This window comes from Giraffa tippelskirchi, chromosome 5 (genome assembly GCF_054371585.1).
Source record: "Giraffa tippelskirchi isolate mGirTip1 chromosome 5, T2T-mGirTip1v1.2.pri, whole genome shotgun sequence".
In the NCBI taxonomy this organism is placed as follows: Eukaryota; Metazoa; Chordata; class Mammalia; order Artiodactyla; family Giraffidae; genus Giraffa; species Giraffa tippelskirchi.
The window spans coordinates 105,722,536-105,748,103 of record NC_137279.1 but is presented as its reverse complement, the minus strand read 5'-3'; the positions used below and the strand labels follow the sequence as shown (position 1 = coordinate 105,748,103).

At 43.5% G+C, this 25,568-nt stretch overlaps 1 protein-coding gene and 1 long non-coding RNA gene across 8 annotated transcripts in view; one reads left to right on the top strand and one right to left on the bottom strand.

Annotated features, from left to right (window-relative positions):
- CD101 (CD101 molecule) overlaps nucleotides 1-22,167 on the top strand; it is a 39,722-nt gene extending 17,555 nt beyond the window's left edge. For all 6 annotated transcript variants that reach the window (XM_081492995.1, XM_081492997.1, XM_081492996.1 and 3 more), the window contains 5 exons: nucleotides 1,971-2,357; nucleotides 3,061-3,465; nucleotides 6,591-7,001; nucleotides 10,571-10,966; nucleotides 19,401-22,167. In XM_081492995.1, the coding sequence (XP_081349121.1) occupies nucleotides 1,971-2,357; nucleotides 3,061-3,465; nucleotides 6,591-7,001; nucleotides 10,571-10,966; nucleotides 19,401-19,636 (1,835 nt within the window). In that variant the 3' untranslated portion in view covers nucleotides 19,637-22,167. The remainder of the gene's footprint in view (nucleotides 1-1,970; nucleotides 2,358-3,060; nucleotides 3,466-6,590; nucleotides 7,002-10,570; nucleotides 10,967-19,400) is intronic.
- On the bottom strand, nucleotides 446-11,062 carry LOC145507126 (uncharacterized). 2 transcript variants are annotated; one of them, XR_014054603.1, is made up of 4 exons: nucleotides 10,798-10,949; nucleotides 8,355-8,446; nucleotides 3,271-3,339; nucleotides 446-2,471 (listed from the first exon to the last, which is right to left on the bottom strand). It is a non-coding gene; the product is annotated as an uncharacterized LOC145507126 (long non-coding RNA). The 2 variants fall into 2 exon arrangements; XR_014054602.1 differs by lacking the exon at nucleotides 8,355-8,446 and having other exon boundaries at nucleotides 10,798-11,062.
- Nucleotides 22,168-25,568: the final 3,401 nt, after the last annotated feature.

Below are 25,568 nucleotides of genomic sequence, written 5' to 3'. Positions count from 1 at the left end.
ACTTTGTTGTCCAGGGTAATTCTGTAATAACTCCAGGGACCTTGGCCTTAAGCATGAGGCTGGGCTGCCTAGGATGAATGAGCTTGAGGGATTTTTGCATTGCCCACAAAGCACCCAGGACAAGGCCTCATACAGGAAGTATCTGTTGAAAGAATGTCCACATTTCTGATCATCTTGAATTTTCCATCTGGGAGCCAGACTTACATTTACTGTTTTACACTGTAGTTCAGATATAGGAAGGATCTCCCTTCAACCAACAATATATATGAATGAATATATGATTTGAAAAAGAGAAATGTATATATATGTGTGTGTGTGTGTATAGGGGTGTGTATATATATATATATATTTTTTAAATACTTGAGGGGGAAGTATATCTGTATTTACAGCATATATATTTATATATACATACATTTTTCCCCAAATAATTTTTTAAAAGAAGACATTTTTAATTATAAATTTTATTGGAGTTTAGTTGCTTTACAATTTTGTGCTAGTTTCTGCTTTACAGAAAAGCTAATCAGCTATACATATACATATATCCCCTCTTTGTCACCACAGAGCATTGAGTAGAGTTCTCTGTGCTCCAACAGAGATCCTTATTAGTTATCTATTTTATACATAGTAGTGTATATATCGGAGAAGGCAATGGCACCCCACTCCAGTACTCTTGCCTGGAAAATCCCATGGATGGAGGAGCCTGGTAGGCTACAGTCTATGGGGTCGCTACGAGTCGGACACGACTGAGCAACTTCACTTTCACTTTTCCCTTTCATGCGCTGGAGAAGGAAATGGCAACCCACTCCAGTATTCTTGCCTGGAGAATCCTAGGGACGGCGGAGCCTGGTGAGCTGCCGTCCATGGGGTCGCACAGAGTCGGACACGACTGAAGCGACTTAGCAGTAGCAGTAGCAGTAGCAGTGTATATATGTCAATCCCAATCTCCCAATTCATCCCACCGCTTGCTTCTCCCCTTGATGTCCATATGCTTGTTCTCTACATCTGTGTGTTTATTTCTGCTTTGCAAATAGGTTCATCTGTACCATTTTTATAGATTTCACATATATGCATTAATACACAGTATTTGTTTTTCAACTTCTGACTTTCTTCATTCTGTATGACAGCTCTAGGTCCATCCGAGTCTCTGCAAGTGGCACAATTTCATTCCTTGTTATGGCTGAGTGATGTTACGTTGTATATATGTGCCACATGTTCTTTACCCATTTCTCTGTTAATGGACATTTAGGTTGCTTCCATGTCTTGCCTGTTGTAAATGGTGCTGCAATGAGTATTGGGGTGTGTGTATCTTTTGTAATTATGGTTTTCTCTGGGTATGTGCCCAGGAGTGGTATTTCTGGGTCATACAGTAGTTCTATTTTCAGTTTTTTAAGGAACCTCCATACTGTTCTCCATAGGGTCTGTATCAATTTATATTCCTACCAACAGTGTAAGAGGATTCTCTTTTCTCCACGCCCTCTTCAAGTAATTGTTTTTTAATGGCAGTGTTTTGAACAGAAATATAATTAACAGTACTTCTCCACTGTTCAGATACATACTCATTAGGGAAAGATAAGTAAGGAGAGGAAGGTCATTTTGAACTGTGAAAGTCTGAATTCTAGAAAACTACACATTGAAATAAACACAGCTTCATTACTTTCAGTCTCATACACCAACTCTAATTAATTTAACAAAATATTACCATATGTTTTCCCAACTAGATGTTCCTAAGGAACAAATCACTAAAACTTAGGGTAAACTGTAAATTGTTTAAGTGTAAATTAGTTCTCCTGGTGTTCTTTCTGCCATTTCTACTATTAAGTGTTGATTAAATCTTTTATTCTGGGGGATGGTGCAAAAGTGAACAATCTGTCAAAAAGTAGTCGAGTCTTAATTAATGAGAGTTCACTGTTTTTTAGAAAACTTTTCATTTACTTGAAATACCTTTTTCTTCTAAAATCTGTAATCCATAGCAAGAAGAAATGTGGCCGTGTCTACCAAGAACAGGCAGCAAGCAGTGTGGGAAGGAGAGGCGTTAACCCTTCTCTGCAAGGCAGATGGAGCTGAGAATCTCCTGACTGTGGCCTGGTGGCATGTCCCACAAAACCAGACACAGCCAGTGTTTGTGGCTGGCATGGAGCAGGATGGCACCGTGAAGCTGGGTGCTTCCTATGGGGGACTCGACAACCTCAGAAATGCAAGGCTGGAGAAAATGGACTGGGCCACCTTCCAACTTGAGATCTCCTCCACCACCATCACAGACAGTGGCATGTACGAGTGCAGAGTGTCTGAGAGGACTCGGAGCCAGGCCAGAGATCAGAGCTGGACTCAGAAGGCGTTGGTCACTGTAAAGCCTCTCAGTAAGTGTCAGGGAAAGCCTTTGCTGAACTTGCGTATCATCAGTATCTTCCTTCTGTAGTGGGATGTCATGGAATTTGATTGCATGTCATCCTGAATCCTCTAGTACATATACCCTAGAACACAGAGCAGAGTCTCTGGTTACCAAGTCTGCCAACTGGTCTATAAAATTTACTCATCTTTATAAAGATCGTCTTTAGGGTGCAACTTATAAGTTGTTATTCAAGGCTAACAACAAAATCGTATCATTTGGAGTAGACTTAGAAAAGAGATACGCCAAGTGAAGCGGAGCCTCATACCTTCAGGCTTCTGAGAGCTGCAGCCTGGGATTGCGGACTCTCCGGTAGCAAGTGTAAAACAGCGATAGTGTACCCAGCAGTGGGGATAAGGGAAGGAGGCCAGCCTGCAGGGCTGGGGAGTGCCCCACCCCCTCAGTAGCAGCTGTCTAAGCAGTGGACTGGAGAAACACTGCCTGTTTGTTGTCTCTGCTGAGAACACTCTTACAAGAGGGTCAACTTTAGAAAACTGAAGTCAGAATTCAGGACAGCCTGTACTGTGAATCAATTTCTACCCCCAAATATTTGATACTCCTAATGTATGAACACACGGTTCAGTGTGAAGAGGCGATGACTAGGAAGACTTAGAAGCACTGTACCTCGACTTGATAAACGTGTTAGAAATCATGTTTTGTGTTTCTGCCCACAGAGTCAAGTTTACAAGTTAGTCTGATGAGCCGTCAACCACAAGTGAAGTTAACCAACACCTTTGACCTGTCCTGCATAGTGAGAGTTGGCTACTCTGATCTCAAGGTTCCACTCGCCATGACATGGCAGTTCCAGCCAGCCAGATCTCGAGCCTTTGATCTGCTTCTTCAAATCACCCACAATGGCACTATTGAATGGGGGAGCTGCCTACCCCAGTTCCAAAGGAAGACGAAGATCTCACAGTCTTCATTTCACTCTCGGCTCCTAATCCATGATGCCACTGAGGAAGAAGCAGGAGTTTATCAGTGTAAAGTAGAAGTTTATGACAGAAATTCTCTGCACACAAACAGTCCTATGAGGGCTTCTGCCACCTCTCACCCCCTAAGGATCACTGTCACTTTACCAGGTTAACACTACTTGAAATTAATTCTGCTTTTTTTAAAAACATTCTTCCCATTTGGGGAAAGTTGTGGAATTAAAGCATACAATATTTTCTCCCCATGTTGTACTATAAGTAAGTACAATATATAAGTGGTATCCAGGAAGTGGGGTAGTGATAAATTAGGAATTTGGTATTAACAGATTTAATGGACATGAACTTGGACAAACTCTGGGAGATGGCGAGGGACAGGGAAGCAGTCAATGGGGTCACAAAGAGTCGGACACGACTTAGTGAATGAACAACAACATTAACAGATGCTCACTAGTATATATAAAGTAGATAAACAACAAGGACCTACTATATTGCACAAGGAACTACATTCAATATTTAAGAGTAACCTATAATGGAAAAGAATCTGAAAAAGAATATATAAATCACCTTGCTGTACTCCTAAAACATTATAAATCAACTATATTTCAGTTAAAAAAAATTAACCAGAAACAAAAACATACCCCCCACCCCCACACACATACACACACACACATGCAAAGTGATCAAGGTTAACATTGAGTTAATATGCACGAAATGGCCACACTGGTTTTTAAAACATTGGAATACTTCCACACTAATAATAACTGTAGCCCCTTCCTCATTTCCTGTAAGTCCCCACCGCTCAGCAACTGGACACCACATGGCACAGCGGGGGTCCTCCAGGATCAGCTCCAGTGCTGGGGCATTCTTTCAGATTGGCCCCTGCCTGTGCCTGGCCAGTCATTAAATGTTTAGAATGTCTCTCCTAGTGGTATGGATAATGCAAATTCCATTCAATACACTTAGCCATTCATTCTGATATGTTAATGTATAAGAATTAGAGAGTTTATGATATAGTCAACATAATTTACCTTGTCAATTGGTAATAGAGCATAGAGATGAAAAGTAAGACACAACTGCACAAATTCTGCTGTGCCAGTATCTCCTTTCCTGATTTCCATTCTCTTAAGGTGGAGTGTTCAAGAGGCTTTGACATCACTTAGCTCTAATGAGAACTTAATCTGTCTAAGCCTACTGACTCCATGGGTAAATTGCTGATATGCAATTTAAAGATGGTGACATGTTCCTAGTGCAGTGCCTGACAAACCAAGCAGATGCTCAAACATGGTAACCATCATTCTCTCAGCTACTGAGCAATAGTTTTGGTTACAGTAGCCATCTCCTTGTTGATTAACTCATGCCTTAATTTACTTGTCTTTTCTGACGTATTTCAAATTGTTGGTTCAATTCTTTTTTCTTAAAACTTCTTTTTCCATGGCCTTGTGACACAAGATTTTCTTGGTTTCCTTCCTAGCCCTCTCGTGGCTCCTTCTCATTCTCTTTTGCAGAGTCCTCCTCTCGTACTGACTCAGCCCTTTGAGCTTCATTCTCAACTTTCTCGCTTCTCATTCTATACAGTCTCCCAAAGTAGGCTTATTCCTACCCAGGGATTCATGCTATGTATTGAGAACTCCCAAATTCACTATCTTGAATGATTTCTCTTCTGATCTCCAGACTCATGCAATTGCCTTCAAGACATGTCTACACTCAGTATGTCAGAACATAAATACATCATTATCATCCTGCCAAAGCTACTCCTCTGACATTGTTCTCTATATCCCCACCATCCATCAGTGATCCAAGCAAGAAACCTGAGTCATCCACTACTCCTCCACATTCAACTCATGTTCAAACTCGCATTACATGGCAGGCAAGGTCCTTTGTGATCTGGTACATTTATGTCTTCCCAGCACCATCTCTTTCCACTTTCTATCTTGAATTTGAGCTCTAGCCACACTGAACTACTTGCGGTTCCTCCAAAAATCTATGCTCTCTCTCATTTTTAGTCTTTGTTCAAGTTGCTTCTTTTGCATGGTATTCCTTTACCTCTTCTCCATCAGCTTAATTCCTATTAACCCTTAAGACTTTGCTTAGAAATATCTCCTCCAGGAAGCCTCACTCCCATATTTGGGTTATATAGTCCTGCTATGTGCTCTGATAGTCACTTTTGGACCTTTCTGTCCTGCTTGGGTGACACAATCCTATAATCTCTCAGCCTCTGTCCCTGTACTCGTCTCTCCTCTACGCAGAAACTGAGGGGAGGGAGCCACAGAGCCTGGAATAGTCTGGCACATAAAATAGTATGCATTAATAAATGTTTGTTGAAGGAGGAGTAAAGGGACCTACTAGCAGCATCAGTAAGCAGTCACAAAAGTATAATCTGTGATGTCAACAAAAAGATAAGAATAAGATTTAGAAGCCAGGTTTTGCCATTCATCTTTCTGACAAAGCAGAAAAGCTCTGGGGTTAAAGGATAGTTGACTCCATATCCATACAATGTTCCCAGAGTTGAGTGACTGCCAAGAGGCATTCAGTTTTAATAGTGAACATACAGCTTCCTCTTGTTTACCCATGTCTGCAGACAGATACAACTAGACTTGGGCAAATTATGGATCAAGGAGTATTCTGGATAGCAAACACCCAGACAAAGCATCCAAGGGCCACTTTCTCTTAATTTGATTTATGAAATGCTACAAAAGAGAAGATGTCTGTGCCTAAATATTGAAGAATTTTCTCTTTTTTAATTTTATTTTATGCCAGAATATAGTTGATGTACAATGTTGTGTTAGTTTCTGGTATACAGCAAAGTGATTCAGTTTTATATGTATATGTTCTTTTCCCACATGATTTATTATAGGATGCTGAATATAGTTCCTTGGGCTATAGGTCCTTTTTGGTTATTTAATATTGAAGCATTTTCATGTGGGAGAGATTGGCTTTTCGGCTTGATACTTCCTCCCTGCCCCACTCTCCCCATTCCACTCTTAGGGCAGGATAGAACTAGGACCAGTGGGTGGAAATTATGAAAAAGTAAGATTCAACTTGATATTGGAAAGAATTCTCTAGTGGCAGCATGTCCAAAGATGGAATGGGTGCTTTGTCAGTTAGTGAGTTGTTCAGAGGCTGAATGAGCAGTTAGTGGGGCTACTAAAGAGAGAATTCACACATCTGATGGATCTAGGAGCTATGGCCTTAGTTGACCTCTAATGTCCCTTCTACCTTCAAGTTCAATTTTCTAGCAAAGTAACAAAAGTAATTGTACTGTTCTTCTCATTTAGAGAGCAAACTGAAGGTGAATTCAAGCAGTCAAGTCCAAGAGATCTCCATCAACTCCAACACTGACATAGAGTGTAGCATCCTGTCCCAATCCCCTGGAAACCTTCAGTTGGTTGTGACTTGGTACTTCTCTCCCATTTCCACTGACGCACCCTGGCTGAGGATCCTGGAAGTGGACCAAAACCATGTAGTAAAATATGGGGATGAATTTCAGACCACACGGAGAAAACAAAAATTCCATGCTGAGAAGGTTTCCCAAGACTTGTTTCAGCTACACATTCTGAATGTGGAAGACAGTGATCAGGGCAAATATCGCTGTGCTGTGGAGGAATGGCTCTGGTCTACAAATAGCACTTGGCACAAGCTTGGAGAACAGACATCAGGTCTCACAGAATTGAAACTCAGGCCCACAGGTAAACCTTGCAAGCGTATTCTCTGGCATCTTTCTGTAGAATGACCCTCTTCTCTTGGGCAGCTGTTCTATGGGATGATAATATGCAGGTGAAAATATGACCTAGAGTCATAGGAATAGTAGCCATCAGCACAGTGACTGCAGGACAGAATAGCCCACCAGAGGAGGGGGTCATTTCCAGTGAGTCAGTCTGAGATTTGGAGAAGCTTAGATGGGAACAAGATCCCTTTGAATGGTTGGCTTCTCAGCCTGGCAGCCTGGTCTAGGCAGCTACCCAGGGTATCGTATCTCCAGTTCTCTATAATAACAAGCTGTGTCATTCCAGTGGGGCTCTACTGTAATTTGGCAGAGAAAGAGTAATACAAAGCATATTTCTCCCACTGTGAACAGAAACTGTACAACTCTATAGGGATGTGGGAGAGATTGCTTTTCAACACTCAGCTGCCTCAACATAAGGCAAATAAGAGTAGTTAACTGTTGGAATGGCTTACTGAGGGCATCTCCTCCCCCTCAGGAGATCTTTAAAAATGAAATAGAAGTTCCATTCATTTGCATTGGTCCAAGAGTGCCGTGGTCTAAATGTGGACAGGGTGGATTAGATCTGTCAGCATTAGTTAGGTCACCTCCAATGTTGATTAAAATTAAACGAATGTCACATCTAAGGTTCAGGAACTGGCCAAGATCCAAAAGCACAATGCAAATAAGTTAATCTAGTTTGGCACTTAAAATTCTATTTTCAATGTAACATCAAAAAATAAGATTATAATGAACATTGCTTTGTGTTAGGCAATTAGGGATCCAAAGATAAATAAGGCAGAGTCTTAAGGAGCTCACAGTCAGTTGGGAGCAGTAGGGGCAAAATAGTAGCTGAGTGCTAGGGTCTCTTCCTTCTGCTCTGGCTCCCCTTCAGGCCCTTCTTCCTCTCCCTGCTCAATGTGAGTGTTCCTCAGGGACACATGAACCCATTTTTATTCTTAGTCTCTGCTCCCTTCAGAACCTCTTAAACACTGCCTTGGTTCCAACTACCACCTTCAGTGAAACAAGCTCTAAGTTTTTATGCTTAGCCCCCATCTCCTGAACTCCAGGCCTTTCCACTCAACTGCCTGTTGCACATTTCTACTCAGCTGCCCCAGAGACCTTCACACTCCACTTGTTCCAAGTCATCCTTATGTCCCATATCATCATGATACTGTCTATCATCTTGGGCATTTCTGTTGTTGCTGCTCAGTCCCATAAGGCTTAGGCCCACTCAATTCTCCATCTGTGTGGCTGGCATCGCTTTCTTCCAATTGTTCAAGGTGAATCTTGATAATGTGTGCCCATCCCTTTAAAAAATGCACACCAAGGGACTTGCCTTGTGGTTCAGTGAATAAAACTTTGCCTTCCAATGCAGGGGGTGTGGGTTCCACCCCTGGTCAGGTAACTAAGATCCCATATGCCTCTTGGCTGAAAAACCAAAACATAAAACAGAAGCAATATCATAACAAATTCAATAAAGACTTTAAAAGTGGCCCACATCAAAAAAATCTTGAAAAAAAAACGAGTTCCACACCATTTCTTAGCTCGAGCCAGTGGTTCCTGTTCAGAAATGAGGGACCAGTGTTGTCCCATCTTTTAGTCTATCAAGAAATGCCTGAACTCTTTTTTTTGGTGGCATCACCCCATTTTGAGACTATCCATAATGAATTAAAATTCTTTTAAAATACTGAAGATGTCAAATAAAACATAATTGTGGGCTGGGTGTGGCTGGCTGGGGGTAGCTAGCTGGTTACCCTGGTATAGGAAGTGAGATAAGGAAGAAGCCCCAGGGAAAGACACTGAGAGGGATTGGTCAGAGCTGTAGGAGGGGGCAGGGGTGTTTTCTTTGAAATCAAAGGAGGAGAGGATTTCAGAAGAAAATTGGTTTTGGTGACAAAAACTGCAGAGAGAACAGAAAATCCTGGAGGGTCTCTTGAGTTGGGAAATTGCACCTTTACTGGGAGGGAATCCTGGCCAGAGCATAGTGATGGGATTGGAAAGATGATAGCAATAAGGTAGAGAGTAATTTGAGGTGAGGAAGCAGAGACAGTATCATGTAAACTAATATTTCACATGGTTCTCTACAAAGAGAAGGAGAGAGTAAAGATGTAACTAAAAAAGAATCTAGGAGCAGACATAGTTAATCTTTTAATGATAGACCAATAAACATGTTTGTAGTAGAGCTGAAAATTTAGCACACACTCATTGGAAAAGGGGGCTTTTCAGGTGGCGCTAGTGGTAAAGAACCCACCTGCCAATGCAGGAGACATATGAGATGCAGGTTTGATCCCTGGGTCAGGAAAATCCTCTGGAGAAGGAAATGGCAACCCACTCTAGTATTCTTGCCTTGAGAATCCCATGGACAGAGAAGCCTGGCAGGTTACAGTCCATGGGGTCGAAAAAGAGTCAGATATGACTAAAGTAACTTAGCAAGCACATTGGAAAAGATTCTGATGCTGGGAAAGATTGAAGGCAAAAAGAGAAGAGGGCAGCAGAGGATGATATGGTTAGATAGTATCACAGACTTAGTGGACATGAATTTGAGCAAACTCCGAGAGATAGTGGAGGACAGAGGAGACGGGCATGCTATAGTCTATGGGGTCATAAAGAGTTGGACAAGACTTAGTGACCGAACAACAACAACATAATTTCTTTATTTTGTTTGTGACTAGTCTAGCCTTCCTTCCAAGTCCTCACCTGCTGGTTAACAGGGGAACATTTTAAACAAGCAAATGTCAAAATCTGTTAAAAACTTAGTCTAATCTAGTAATGTAAATAGTCTCCTTGAATAGTATTCTTTTTAAAAAAAAAATATTTATTTATTTGACTGTTGTATCTTAGTTGCAGCACACAAGATCTTTTGTTGTGGTCTCAGTAGTTACAGCTCCTGGGCTTAGCTGCCCTGTGGTATGTGCGATATTAGTCCTCCCACCAGAGATTGAACCTGCGTCCCCTGCATTGCAAGATGAATTCTCAACCACTAGACCACCAGGGAAGTCCCTTGCGTGATATTCTAACACATGTATGAAAATGTTCAGTCTCTCACCTAACTTCCTCTTTTCCTGTGTCCATACCTGAGGTTGATATCTAGGTATATGGGAAGAGGGTAATTTGCTAAGAAAAAGGGGTAGTGGTGGCATACAGGACTTGAGGAGAGGACTGTAAGTTTCAAACGGCCTTTCTAAGTAGCAGAAGGGAGAGTTGACCTGGGAGAAGTATTGCTAAAAGCAGCAGGGCACAGCTCCCGGCAAACCTGGGTGGTTTTCAGTAACAGGGCCAGTGGACAAGAGGCGGGCTGAAGAATGAAAGTGGCTGGTTGGATTCACAGCAGAGAATGTTCTGGCAAATATGGAAGAAGGACAGGAGTCAAGGAAAAGTGTTAAAGATGAAGGACCTGATATCTAAAGGTTATCAGACAGCATCACTTCAACGAGAAGTAGTTTTTTCAGAGGAGGTGTCCAATCTGAAGTCTGGGTTCCTCTCAAATTTACCACCATTTTGTTTCCTAGGAAGTAGGGTTCCTCTCAAATTTACCGCCATTTTGTTTCCTAGGAAGTAAGGTACGCATCTCCAAAGTGTCCCGGACAGAAAATGCCTCCGAGCACAGCGAGGTGAGCATCTGCTGCAGCCTGGAGGGTGCCGTCAGCCCAGCCTCCCTGTTCTCTGTGATGTGGTACTGGCACAGAGAAGATTCTGGAAGTAGGATGCTGGTGCACCTGCAGCATGATGGCTTGCTGGGATATGGTGAAGAGGGGCTCCGGCGGCGCCTGCACTCTTACCGTTCATCGGCTGCTGACTTTGTCCTGGCGCTACATCGGGTGGAGATGGCGGATGCTGGAAAATACTGGTGCAAGGTAGCGGAGTGGCGGCTCCACGGCAACCCGAGCAAGTGGGTCAGCCACGCGTCAGATGAGTCACAGCCTGTGGTGCTGACAGTGCTGCCGTCAGGTAACCAGAGGTTCATCCGGCACGTCTCGCAGTCAGGAGAATCTCTGTCTCCGCTCCTGTGCTTTCCTGCCCTGCTATGTTTTGCTTCTTCTCAGGCTGAACACAATTTACAGAAAGAAAATGACTTCTCCATTTCTCTCAATAGCAACTCATTGAGACAGACAAGGTTACATGAGGTTTTGGCACGGACGTTTAAATGTCAAGGGCGTCTGACCTCCTCCCCCACTTCCCCTCATAAACAAAAAAGCCATCAATATTGTATCCCTTTAAGTAACCAAATAATGTTTGAAGCAGACAGCTTTATCTCTTAGCTGACACTCCAATCTCAGAATACTGACCGGCGGTGAGAGTGGGGTGAGAAATAGTGACATGGTGACTTTGTCTGTAACCTTGTTCAACACAAAATCAGCTACATCTAAATGCTCCCTGAGTCAAAAACCAACCAAACAAAAAAAAGTCTTTCTCAATGAATAAGTGCCAACTTCTTACTGATGTGCTCAACAAACTACCAGATCTTTGATCATGATAGTCAGTGGGTGTGCCTCTCCTAATTGCACCTTGAAAGGCATCACAGGAGGAAGTGTGCCCCATAGAACTTGTTTACAGGTTCTAGCAAAAATGCAGGTACTTGAAGACCATTGGCCACAATGGTCTTCTCTGTGTGGACGGTCAATCTATTCTGCTGAGCACTCAGCTTCAGGAGGCTTGCAGAATTAAAGGATGTGAGAGAGAAGAGGGGTTCCTTCCAGCCAGTGCAGTGCCAAGCATATAACAGGCATTTATTAAGCAAAAATTCCTCCAGCCAGACCACTAAATCTTCCCAGGTGATCAATGAGCTGGTAGATGTCGTAGCCTGCTCATCCTTTGAGCAACTTCTTTCTGGTAGGGTTTAAGGAGAAGGCGAGAGCTGAGCTATAGTTTGCACTTACAGTAAGAGAGGATCACTGGAGAGGCAGGGGCGTGGTCTTGGTGCCCCACGCCAGGAAGAGTAGAAAGGATCAATAAAGGTGACCTCCTTACAGTGCCAGCTAGCTTTGGAGACAGTCCATAGGTGGGAAAGAGGGCTACTAAGAATGAATGGCACCGTCTCAGAGTAGTAATAGTTGCATCCCAATCCCAGCAAGGCTTCTGGAGTGGAAATCAGAGTCATCTAACCTGTTCCCTGGAGTCCATCACTCTCTCCCCCTGACTATTCTTCAGCAGGATTCTTCTCCCAAGTTTCCAGGCAGAATTGATTTTCCTGTCAGCTTTTCTTCCATTCCAACAATTGTAGGAAGTCTCCACACTGAGCATATTCTGTACATGTTTTCCCACTGGAATTCCTGGGCTCTGTAGATTCAGCAGTTTGTGTAGTAGAATAAATAGATACTAACTGTAAAAAGCATATATTCCATGACCAAAAAGCACATCTCTCCTGAGACAGATGGGATTGTTCACACTATATATATATATATATATATATATATATATATGCTGCTCATCTTTGTGGAATTCTTAGAAAACAGGTGTAAGGTTTTTAAAAAAAATGAACTCTGGAAAGGAAGCATTACAAACCAAATGGTCTTTGTATTCTTCACAAGTGAAGGTGCTTAGAAGCCTGTGCCATGAGAACCTGAGGGTTTTCCTTGTAAGTATAGCTGCGTGTTCCCAAGTCAATCTTTATAATACAGCATCTCACTTCCTCTACCTGACTGTTCCTTTCTGGTATTTGGGGAGACAGTGTGGGATAATGAAAAATTCCAGCATTTGGAATCAGAGAAACCTAGGCTCAAATTGTTTCTCTGTCACCTCCCTACGAGCTGTGAAGTCATCCCCTGGTTACTCAGCTTTCTCATAAAATGAGGGTCATAATACAAATGCATATGAAGTATCTAGCACAGCCCCTGGCACATTGTAAGTGCTCAACAAATGTTACCTTAGTTTCCCCTTATGCCTCCAGACATGCTACACACACACACACATCTACATTTGTATATATCTATTTTTGTGACAAAATATTTTAATTCAGTAAATAACTGTATGAGATTCTAAGGACACATTAAAAAAATGTATTATGAAGTCTGTTCCCACAGAGTTGAGGCTGGTAGGGGAAGGAGAGTCCAACATAATAGGAGTCATGAATGAAGTAGTCTCAGGAGGCTAAGGAAGGAGCAGGGGCAGGGCTAGGTGGGGAGGAGATCTGGGAATGTTCCCAGAGAATGGGGCCTATACAAAGGAAAGCACATATTTTGGGAAAAGGAAAGGATATGTAAGATGATCAGAGAAATTGTGGTAGGATGGCAAGAGAGGAGGCTCAGGAGATGGAAAGGGTACTGATGTCAAATGGGTCCTCTGTAGAGAAGGCAATGGCACCCCACTCCAGTACTCTTGCCTGGAAAATCCCATGTACGGAGGAGTCTGGTAGGCTGCAGGCCATGGGGTCGCTAAGAATTGGACACAACTGAGCGACTTCACTTTCACTTTTCACTTTCATGCATTGGAGAAGGAAATGGCAACCCCACTCCAGTGTTCTTGCCTGGAGAATCCCAGGGACAGGGGAGCCTGGTGGGCTTCCATCTATGGGGTCGCACAGAGTTGGACACAACTGAAGCGACTTAGCAGCAGCAGCAGCAGTACAGAGCCAGGAAAGGTGAACTTTATCATGGAAGTTACAGTTTCACTGAACAGATTCAGGCAGGGTAGTGACATGTCAGATTTGCATTTTAGAAAGCTCCCCCTGGGAGCAATGTTAAAAGTGAATTGGAAGGGAGGCAGGCACAGAGCCAGGAGTACTATTTGAAATTGACTGTAGGGGCCCAGGTGAGACAAGATGAAGGCCCAAATGAAGTCAGTGCCCATGAGGGCCGAGAGGACAGCACTCTGCATTCCATATTAGGAGATGGCGTCTTCAGGATTTAGAGACTGATTATGTATATGTGGCTTCCCCAGTGGCTCAGTAGTAAAGAACCCTCCTGCAAAGCAGGAGATGCAGGAGACGCGGGTTCGATCCTGGGAAGATCCCCTGGAGGAGGGCACGGCAACCCTCTCCGATATTCTTACCTGGAGAATCCTGTGGACAAAGGAGCCTGACAGGCTATAGTGCATGGGGTCACGAAGAGTTGGACATGACTGAAGTGGCTGAGCACACATGCATATGTGTGTATGTGGAGGGTGAATGAGCACGAGAGAATCAAGAATAAAGACCAGGTTTCTGGTATAGTGGGGATAGTCACTAGAGGAGGTAATATAAGAAAAGGCTCTAAAGAGGAAGATTAGTTCAATTTTGAATAAGTTGGGCTGGAATTGAGTTTGGAGTGCCAGTGAGTTATCTAGGGAGATCTATCCAATAAACTTTGGAATTTCCAAGTGAGATCTCTGCCAGAGTTAGAGATTAGAAATCATCAACTTATAGCCTATAATGATGCCCAAGGATGGACCCCTGAGATACCACTATTTCTCAGGGGACTGCAGAAGAGAAGCCTGTGAAGGAGAACGGAAGGAGTAGCCAGAGATAGGAGAACTGGGGTTTGGTGGTATCACAGACACCAAAAGTGGCAAGGGTATCAAGAAGAAAGGGAGAGCCAACAGATTCAACTAGTGCAAAGAGATCAATTAAGACAAAAATAGGAAAATATCCATTGGGTTTGACAACACAGGACAATCACAGAAAAGAAGTAAAATCAGACTGCAGGGAGCAGGTGGACACATCAAATCCACCTCATGCTTTTAAGAGCTTTTGTGTGTGTGTATGTGTGTGGCTGCACTGGGTCTTCATTGCGTTTTATGGGCTTTCTCTAGTTGCAGTGCAAGGACTTCTTGTTGCAGTGTGTGCACTTAGTTGCGCTTTAGCATGTGGGATCTTAGTTCTCCAACCAGGGATCAAACTCCTGTCCCCTGTGTTGGAAGGTAGGTTCTTAACCATGGGACCACCAGGAAAGTCCTTCAGGAGCTTTGATGTAAAGGGAGAGAAGACAAGAACAAAAGGCAAGAGGTTCACTGAAGCTTTGCTTTGTTCTGTTTTGGTTTGAAGTTAATAAGGACTTGAGCACATTTATATTCTAGAGAGAAAAGAGCCATTGGAGAATCAGAAGAGGAAGGTTAGAAGAGAGTGGATAAGAATGACAGTCCAACATCTTGAGTGAATTTATACCACCTCCTGAATGGAATTCTCCTTCATGTTATCTGTCCCTGGTCAACACCCACTAATCCTTTACCAACCAACTAAACTGCTACATTCTCAGTGACTTACTTTTGTCTCTTAGTCATCACACTTGTTTAACATCCATCATCAGGGCCAGACAATACCTTCTGGGAAGGCAAAAACTGGGTGTCTTGTTCTCAGCCCTAGCGCAGTGCCTGGCACACAGAAGATGCTCAAATACACTTACTGAATCAGTATAGCTGCCCTCCTGCTCAGGACCAGCTCTGTATATTAATAAAGTTCAGGTCAAATACAATAGGCTACCAGTTCTCACTTCTCAAATGGTTTTCTACCATCTCTGTTTGTCATTTCTGGGTTGGGTTAGTTTGGGGCTACTTAATAAAACTATGAAGCATGTGACTCCTGTGAAGGCAGAAAATGGAGAGGTGTTTCCCTGGTGGATCTCACCTTTCATTTTCCTCTCCATCTTACTTCCTTAGCTATGACTAAGCCAACACAGGGGCTAACAACTACCTGAGTCATTTTGTATCTCATTCTAGAAAATTCTCTAATTAATAAGCAAGGTTGTAAGGCTTTCTGGGTGCTGGATTATTTGTAGTAGTTTGGTGTTTGTTACTATTTCCCAGCTTTTGGGTGGTAAGGATATATTTAGAAAGCAGGTCCTCATAGAAGACTAGAGCCCCTATCACACTGACATTTCTGGAGAGGACGTGTCAATTATCAATGCTACCCCAGTGCTTTCAACAAGGCCGGCACATAGCACTCAGATCAACAAACAAATGCTTGATGAAAGAATGGTCGAGCGAGTCTTAATGGAGTTGAAACCAATGCTGTCAGGGGCTCACTTATTCTAGGATGCACTTGTATCACGTTACCTAACCTTGCCTTCAGTTCTTGGCAGGAGCCACCTCTACCACATGGCCACACCTGGCAAGTGAGTTGCCCAAGGGTGGGTTGGGGTTGAGGGAGAGTTGATAGCCCCCTCATATCCTCTACCTTTCTTCTCCAAAATCTGTATGCGTGTGTGCATGCTAAGTTGCTTCAGTCATGTCCAACTCTTTGCAACGCTATGGACTGTAGCCCGCCAGGCTCCTCTGTCCTTGGGATTCTCCAGACAATAATACTAGAGTGGGTTGCCATGCCCCCAGGGGATCTTCCCAACCCAGGATAGAACCTGTGTCTCTTACATCTCCTGCATTGGCTGGCTTTACCGCTAGCCCACCAGGGAAGCCCAAAGTCAGTATATCTGGGGTAGTATCAGACAAGAACGCTCCTCATGATATGCTTGGCTGCAAGGTAGAAGCAAGTTACAAACTAAACCTTGTGATGAAGCATTCTCATTGCACTTTTGGCTCTGCCTTACAGGCCTTGTGCTTGGAGCACAGGGCACTTACTCGGATTGCTTCAAAATGCCAAACCTTAATGGTTTTGAATGTCACTAATGCTCATCCAGATATGGGTAAGAGGCAGATGGTGGGAACAATGACTGTGGTACCCAGAGCAAGTGCTGCCTTCCCAGGAGAGGTCATTTAGAAGCACTGGAGCTGACAGCTTCTAGCTGTGGGCCAGTTCAGCACTGTGAGGGGTCTGTTTTGTTGTCCTTGGATAACAGGTTGCTCGAAGTCAAGCAGCCTCCTCCCCAATTATATAGTCAGGCCCTCTGGCAGTCCCTTCATGCTGAAGGTTAGAGTCTCAGTGGCAAAAAAATTCAAGAGCCAAGCTTCTTTCCACCTTCTCTGTGCCGGCCCTGTCTCCCCATCAGCATGCCACCATCCTAGCAACAGTGACACATGGGTGCCGTGGGACTCTTACCTCCCAATTCTCTGCTTCCCATGATTGGAAAAGGAAGCCAGAGTCTCACAAGTAATCATTTGACTCTCAAATGAATGTCTCCCTGCCTAGGGACAGAGAGATCAGAGATTTAAGGGGGAGGCTTGGGCTGTGGAAGGACAGAGCCAAGCCTGCGGCTCTCTTTTGTGCCTGGTCTCTTGGGGGAAATTTGCTTGTGATTTTCCTAACTTTGTTAGTAGCTTTCTAGCTGATATTTATTCTTTGTTGATTCAACAAATGTGCCAAGCACTGTTTAATGCTTTACTAAGCATTATCTCATTATAACTCTGGAAATTATTATCCTCATTTGATCGACAAGGAAACTAATGATTAGAAAAAGAGGATAAGTAACTTGTCCAAAGTCAATAATGGTAAGTTGTAGAGCCATGATTTGAATCCAACTATCTTTGAGACAAAGTAGATACTCAATCCCTACTCCCTACATGAGTAGTGTGAAGTAGCAAGGCTAGAACTCTTGCTCACTGGTCTCTATAGCACCATTCTTTTTTAACATTGCGTTCTGTACCTTCTTCTTAACTATATACTTTCAAATGTATTCAGATAAGTCCTAGAAGAATTATTATAGGAGGGCCTTGGAGAGAAGGGTCAGAAAGGATGTGGAAAGGAGTGAGAAAGAATTCAAAATCTAGCTTTATCATTGCCCACCCTTTCAAAAACAAAAGCCAGATTTAGGGTGGAGAATATAAATGAGGCCAGAGAAAAGCCAGGGAATAAACCCTTGTAGCTCCTTGCCAGCCCTGTTCAAAGCTGCCAGCCTTATGTTCAGTGATGATCTGTACTCTGGGGAACATCATGGCTGTGACCCCTGAGTTCCTGTGTGTGCAAATCACTCATGCAATTGTCTCATTCTTTAATCTCCACTGATGACCTGTGAACAAAGTGCTACACGGGAGGAAAAGATGCATAAGACATGGGCCGTCTCCTCTGGAAGTTTACAAATGCAGCAGCTGTACCCAGATTTAGATTCTTTCTTGACTTCCCACAAAGAGTCGTTCTTCAAGGTACAAAATGTATTAGCAATGCCAAAAATGGAACTCTTGCAGCATGAGGTTGGTCACAAGGACATCTCCACCTTGTTGTCTTCATCTCTAAGCATCTGTAATCCCATGAATCCTATAGTTTTACCTCTGAAGAAGGAAGTGCTTAGGTCATTGCAATTTTCCAATAAAAGCACAGCCACCATTAACATCAGATTTTTCAGAATAACCTTGATTTTGAATATCTTCTTGTAAATAAACGTAGTTGGAAGACTGCATTTAATAGTTGGTGTCTCTTTAAGCATGTGTCCTTCTGCATTAAGAGACTAAATCCCTGTCCTTTGACTAGTAACTCAGGGCACAACTTCCTAGAGCCTGTGGTATTGGCAGTCCGCTCACCTTCGCTTCCCTGGTTGCTTGGCCAGGAACCCCTCAGGGCTGCTGGTGCGTGCTCTGCGTGTCTGTGTGCTGATAGCACTTCTCCGCGGGCTGCAGCTGCCAGATGCTTCAGCATGCCTTTATATAGTAGCCTTTGCCCACGAGGTGGCAGGCAAGCCAGTTTAATTCAGATCAGTAAGCATTATCAAGGCACATGTGCTAGGCACTGCAGGGGCTATAGAAACAAAGGATACTGTGAGACCCACTGGAGTAACTGTGATGACAAAGATGGTTAAAAGGGAATGAAAGAAGTCTAAACAAAGGTATGTGTGAGAAGAGGATAGAAAGAAGAGAAAAACTGTGCCTGAGGCAAGGTGGGAAGGCCACTGTGATGGAGAGTGAGGCCGGCAGGACCCAGAGGCTATAGGATATGATAGATGAGGGTACGATAGGGGAGCAGAGAGCTTACCAGGTAGAGGCAACAGTAAGAAGGAGAGGTGAAGGAGCTGAATGGGGTTGAGGTAGATAGGGGGTGCCAGGGAATGAGAGACCAATTTGGAGATTCAGGAAGGGATGGTGCTTCTCATCTGTGGGTGCTCTTGTTATATAAGGACAGTGTAGAGTGTGTGTGCGCGTGTGTGTGTGCCCACACACATGAGCCTGTGTGTGTGTTTCAGAAGCAGCAGTGGGAATAACTCAGTTAAAAATTCAGGATCGGCAACAGAGTTGGGAACGAGGGTTGAATTATAGATATCTTTTCTGAGGAAAGAAGATTAAAGGAGAGGTTTTCTTTTTTGTTTTGTTTTCATTTCTGGCTGTTAGTTTTAAGTAGGTCATCAGAACCTCTGGTGGTTGGAAATTGCTGGGTGAGGGGGAGTAGGGCTGGAAGAAGCTGCCCTAGAGCCCTCTTCTCCCAACTCCCTTTTCTTGGCTCCTCGAGTGTGATTTAAGGGGCCTCCTGCTATCTGGCCCTGTTATTTTTACATATATTTTCCTGTAACAATAAATCCCAGAAGTGTTTATAATTGATGAGTACAAATAAGCTGGAGACTAATGATTCTCTTTATTTTCTTCCTTTTTGGTACAGAGCCCACATTGCCTTCCAAGATCTGCTCGTCAGCACCTTTAGTCTATTTCCTATTCATCTGCCCCTTCGTCATACTCGTCTTTCTGCTCGTGTCCCTCCTCTGCCTGTACTGGAAGGCCAAGAAGTTGTCAGCTCTGAGTCTAAGCATGCAGAAAGAACAGAGCCTCTGGATAAACTTGAAAGGGCCTGGAGGCAGGACCACAAACAAGATGGAAGACAACGGTGAAGACAGTTGAATCCTGAGAGGTGCCCACAAAGAGGAAGAGCTTTGGAACTGGACTGCCCAGGATAGGTGTGCCCCCGGGTTCTGTCCTTCTCTGAGTCTGTGGCCTGGGGTAAAGTACCTAGGACTCAAAGGGAACATGTATTGAGCATGTTTGTGGTTCCAGAAACAGTTAAGTGTTTCTTTGTATTTCATCTAAGCACTCCCTTGCATCCTCCCCAGGAGCTAGGTGGCACTGTTAACCTGGTCTTACATTTGCCACACCTCCCAAGACTTAGGCTCCTCATCCGGAAGACCTGTAAAGAGAAGAATACCTCCCTCACTCAGCTGCTGGGGATTAAGGCAGACCCCAGGGCCATGCTTCTTTCGCCTTGCTCACCTAGGTCACTGATTCTCTGGAGAACACTCAGTGGTCCAGCCACCCTGGCTCTAAGTAATCTTTGCCTCCAGATAAGAGGCATAGGAAAGGACCTGATGCCATCAAGGCAAGAGAAGTTGGGAATGTACCCTTCATTCACATCAAATGTGCCTCCCAACCAGACTGACAACCTTGAAGACAGAAATCCCGTCTTCTCCTCCACCCCATCTCCATCCCTTCTCTAAAAGTTACTCACAAGCAAGCTCGAAAGGATAAAGTATTTTGTAGCCTTTCTTTCTTCTTTTTTCTCCATAAGACTTGGTAAGTCATTGGTAAGAAAAAATTAAAAAAAAAATTTTGCAACAGTGCTCCAGTCAGCTCCCCAAGGCCTCATATCTCCCTTTCCTCCCACACCCAAAGGTCCATTTGGCTCCTGGGTCTTCTTAGCCAAAGGTCTTCTTTTCCTTGACCTGACAGCACTGAATAGCAGGAAAGGGGGCTGTGGTAGTTATGTGAGGGCAGAGGGTTAACAATGCTTCTCTTCTGCTCTGCTCTGGCAGGGACTAGGAGCTCTGGGGGAGTAGTGGGTCAAACTGGCTCCTCTGCGTCCTCTATTCTCAGCCAGGAAAAGTCAGGGGCTGGGGGATGGGGAGTGTCATGGCTGATGACTTTCAACCACCATCCCCTAAGAGATATCAACTGTCCCCACTGAGCCTGAGGTCCCCTCACCTTTGTTTCAAAAGCTGATCAGGCCCTGTAGTAGCCAGAACTGGAAATCAATCAGTGCCACCTAACTGACTTGAGAAAACACGTCTGTTTATTATCTATGTGACCAACAGGGTTGCTCTAACATTTGTTAATTTGGATTTCCAAGGAGAGCAATTTATTTTTAATTATTTTATCAGGCACACACGTCTTCTCCAAACATAATTAGTTTCTTTGCAAGGGGATTATGGGTGACTATGAGAACTCCCACTGCAGACCTACGGGTTCCTTGAATTCATCTTCCTTTGTAGCCCTATTTGAAATATTCCAAATGTTTTCTTAAACAGGTCAGTGCATTTATTTCTTCTCTCTTAGGTAAAGGGAACAAAGTTTTCCAAAAACAAAGCTAGTGTTAAGATATCTTAGAAAGTGTGATGCCTTCTGTACCCCCACCATTTTTTCCAGAAACCTTTATTTTAATTGGATATTGAAGGGAAAGAGTGGAATGGAGCTCTATCAGAGAATCAGAGTAGATTCTAGTGCTACCCCTGCCCAGGTATCCTTTCCTCCAAACACTGTTCTCCCTCATTACCTGGATACTGCCTTTCAGCTCTCAGCTCAAACAGCAGTTCTTCACATTTAAACTCAGCACAGAAATTGCACAGAACAGACACTCAGATATCCAACTGCTCCACCTGGAGCAGATTTATTGTCCAGTGAGCACTTCCTGGGTGTGAAGGTTGCTATCGTGACTTGGGCAGACATAGCCCCGTTCCCCTGGGATGATCACCTTGTTTTGTTCTGGATGCTCTGCTTTCCTTAATGGGGGCTGGAGCACGTTAAATTTTCTAAGAAGTCACATCGTGCTGTTTGGCCCATAGTGGTTTTCTGGCAACTAAAACCTGAGTGTCTTCTTTTTACCTTTCTGAACTTCTTTAGAATAAAATTTGTTTTTATCCAATTCAGTAGGCATTCTATATGGAATCTCTCCGATTATGGGCTTGTTCATTTTAGTTTTTTAGACTTCACAGAGATTTTTAATTTTACTCAGTGACTTCAACTTTTTTATGTCACCACTTTCGGCTTCTTGCGTCAGTAAATCCTCCTTGGCAACAGGACAAACCTCTACCTCAGGAGTTGGCTACCTGTAGCCCATAGGCCAAAAACAGACCCACCACCTGTTTTTTAAAATGCAATTTGTTGGAATACAGACACTCTCATTTGCCTACATATTATCTATGGCTGCTGATATGCTATAATGGCTGAAAAAAGTAGTTGCCACAGTAACCTAAAATGTTTATTATCTGACCCTTCATGGAAAATACTGGCCACTCCCTGCTCTCTTTCAGTAGCTTACGTTCTATCTTAGCCATGTATTATGTTCCTAGGAAGCTTGATTTGAGCAGTTGTATCTGTCTCTGTTATACAGCTGATGACTTTAATAAATAATTTTAGGCTCTCTGGATTGGTGTCTAGTCCAAGCAGTTCTGAAGCATGAATCCTTTCCTGCCATTCCCACTGAAGATGAGAAACACATCACCCTGAGGTATTCCACACCATCCTAAGTTCCAGGATGAGATGACAGAGAGGAATAAGGCATGAATACATTCCTTTTAATATTTTCAGTCTCTTGAGACATGTATGGAAACAACTGATTCATGACAGAAGGTGAATGCCATTGGTAGAAAGTCATGTGCCATGATAATTTCTCACAATTGCACAGGAGTTGTTCATCATCTCAGAGGTTCACAGCATCCCCATGCGAAGACTATTCTCCTGCCGGTAAGAAATTAAAGCTCAGGGAGGTTGGGTTTATCCAGGATCACCCAGTCATATGTAGAAGAGAAAGGGCTCAATATTAGGCCCGCTGACAGTAAGTCTAGACTCTTTCCACAATCAATACTGTGCTCAAACCCACTAATATCAGAAAAATCTGGTGATAATTGTATCTACCTCATATGGTTGTTATGAGGTGATCAAATCAGGTACTTACATGAAGATAAGTTTTAAACCATTTTAAGTCATAAACGAACATCTGAATAACCCAAATTTTTCCATGCCTTCCTTGTCTGTGCACATAAATGAAACTGAATCAACACTAATAATCCAAATTCTACAGACTTTTGCCTCAGGTTTACACAGAGACTTGTGTGTGTGTGTGTTAGTTGCTCAGTCGTGTCCGACTCTTTGTGACCCCATGAACTGTAGCCCACCAAGCTTCTCTGTCCATGGAATTCTCCAGACATGAATACTGGAGTGGATTGCCATTCCCTTCTCCAGAGGATCTTCCTGACCCAGGGATTGAACTCTGGTCTCCTGCATCGCAGGCAGATTCTTTACCATTTGAGCTACAGGGAAGTCCTTACATAGAGTCTTGGCCATCTATAAAGCATACTTAAAGCATTTCTGAGGCTTCCATCAGATTCTGGGGATTCAGATGAACTCACAGACAAGTCCCTTCCCACAGGACTTCCCACTGCTCTGATCAGATCTATGGGCTTCCCCTACAATGCTGGAGCCCATGAGATGCCAAAGCTGGACTCTAAGACTGGGAGAGTGTCCAACCTCATTCTTTCTCTGCATGACACTCTGCTTGGATTGCAGACAGATCCAAGGTTGCTTGTGCCCCCGTATCTCTAAAGATTCTCTTGTGAACACTGCTCCCTTAGCGTTCACTCGTCGCCTCCTTTTTCTCTATAGGGCCCAAACGCTGGCCAATCTGGAACCAATATGGGAGACAAACCTCGCACTATGCTCTCCACTTCCCATTCTCAGCTCCCAGGAACCCCTGAAACGTCTTCATTACAGGTCCCCTTTCTCCTGCAGGTGCGTCATACAGAGTGTGCTTGTGGGAGGCTCCCCACTCATCAGACAGGTCTGAAGAAATTGGTATTCCTGGTAGGCTCAGTTCAGACTTCTATCATGCTAGCTTTCAATTTTTACCTCCCCCTCAATGCAGTAAAGTGCTATGGGCAATGAGAAATCAGGGACAATTTCACAAAAGAGGTGTCATTTAAGCTTTCAAAATGTCAGGAAATATTTTGATAGAAGTTGGAGTAAACAGTAGTCTGAGGGCAGAGATAGTTCTATGTAGAGCACAATGTGTAGATAATCTTTGGTTTGATTTTAAGGGTCAGGTTTATGAAGGGGAGAAATGAGAGATAAACATGGAAATGTAACTAACTCTAACTAGGAGTGGGGAGGGGCAGGAAAAGAGATTGCAAACATGGGTAAGAACTTGGACCTTAAACTGGAAGATTGGGATTGACACACACACTCTACTATATATAAAATAGGTAACTAATAAGAAGGACTTCCCTGGTAGCTCAGTGGTAAAGAACCCACCTGACAATGCAGGAGACTTTGGTTCAATCCCTGGATGGGGGAAGATCCCCTGGAGAAGGAAATGGCAACCCACTCCAGTATTCTTGCCTGGGAAATCCCATGGACAGAGGAGCTTGGTGGGCTACACCGTCCATGGGATCGCAGAAGAGTGAGACAATTTAGAGACTAAATAACAACTAATAAGGACCTTCTATATGGCACAAGGGGCTTCCCAGGTGGCGCTATTAGTAAAGAACCTGCCTGTCAATGCAGGAGACATAGGGCATGAGGGTTCAATCCCTGGGTTGGGAATATCCCCTGGAGGAGGGCATGGCAACCCACTCTAGTATTCTTGCCTGGAGAATCCCATGGACAGAGGAGCCTGATGAGCTACAGTTTATAGGGTCACGAAGGAGTCAGACAGAACTGAAGCGACTTAGCACACAACGCACATATAGCACAAGAAAGTCTACTCAATCCTCTGTAATGGCTTATATGGGAAAAGAATCTCAAGAGTGGATATATGTAAATGTATAACTGATTCATTTCACTGTACACCTGAAGTTAACACAAATTGTAAACCAACTATACTCGAGTATATATATATACTTTTAAAAAAAGAACTTGGACCTTATTTGGTGGACAGGGTGGGTCATTTGGGTGTTATTTAGTGGAGAAAGAACAGTTGTCCTTTAGGAGGATTGAAAAAGCAACAGCTTAATGGAGACACAGACATAGAGAACAGATATGTGGACCAGAAGGCGGCGGGAGGGTAGGGGAAGGAGAGACAGGATGAATGGAGAGAGTGGCATGGAAACATATACACTACCATATGTAAAATAGATAGCCAGTATGTATGACTGGCTGTATGACTCAGGGAACTCAAACTGGTGCTCTGTGACTACCTAAAGGGGTGAGATGGGGTGAGAGGTGGGAGGGAGGTTCAAGAGGGAGGGGACGTATATATACCTATGGGTGATTCATGTTGATGTATGGCAGAAACCAACACAATATTGTAAGCAATTGTCCTTCAATTAAAAATAAATAAACTTTTAAAAAAGCAGCAGCTTGGGTGATGGAGAGGGTTTGGGGTGAGGGCTGTGGTTGTATCATGGTAAAGCAAGGTAGCAATCCTCAGCAAATCCAAAGCAAATCTCTGCTTTCCCAAGTTATATAATGAAGATAATACCAATTTTGTGAAGGTTCTGAGCACTGAACAAAATTATCAGAAAGTTTCAAGTATTCTATCAAACTCACAGAGGTAGCTAATATGTGTGCTTAGTCGCTCAGTCTTGTCCAGCTCTTTGCAACTTCAAGGACTTTAGCCCAGCAGGTTCCTCTGTCCATGGGATTTCTCTAGGCAAGAATACTGAGGTGGGTTGCCACTTCTTCCTCCAGGGGATCTTCTTGACCCAGGGATTGAACCCATGGCTCCAACATTGGCAGGCAGATTTTTTTTTTTTTCTTACCACTGAGCCATCTGGGAAGCTTTTAGTAAATATTTGTTAACCAAATTTCCTACTGATAAGTGTAGGGACAAGAGAGAGTTACATTGTTC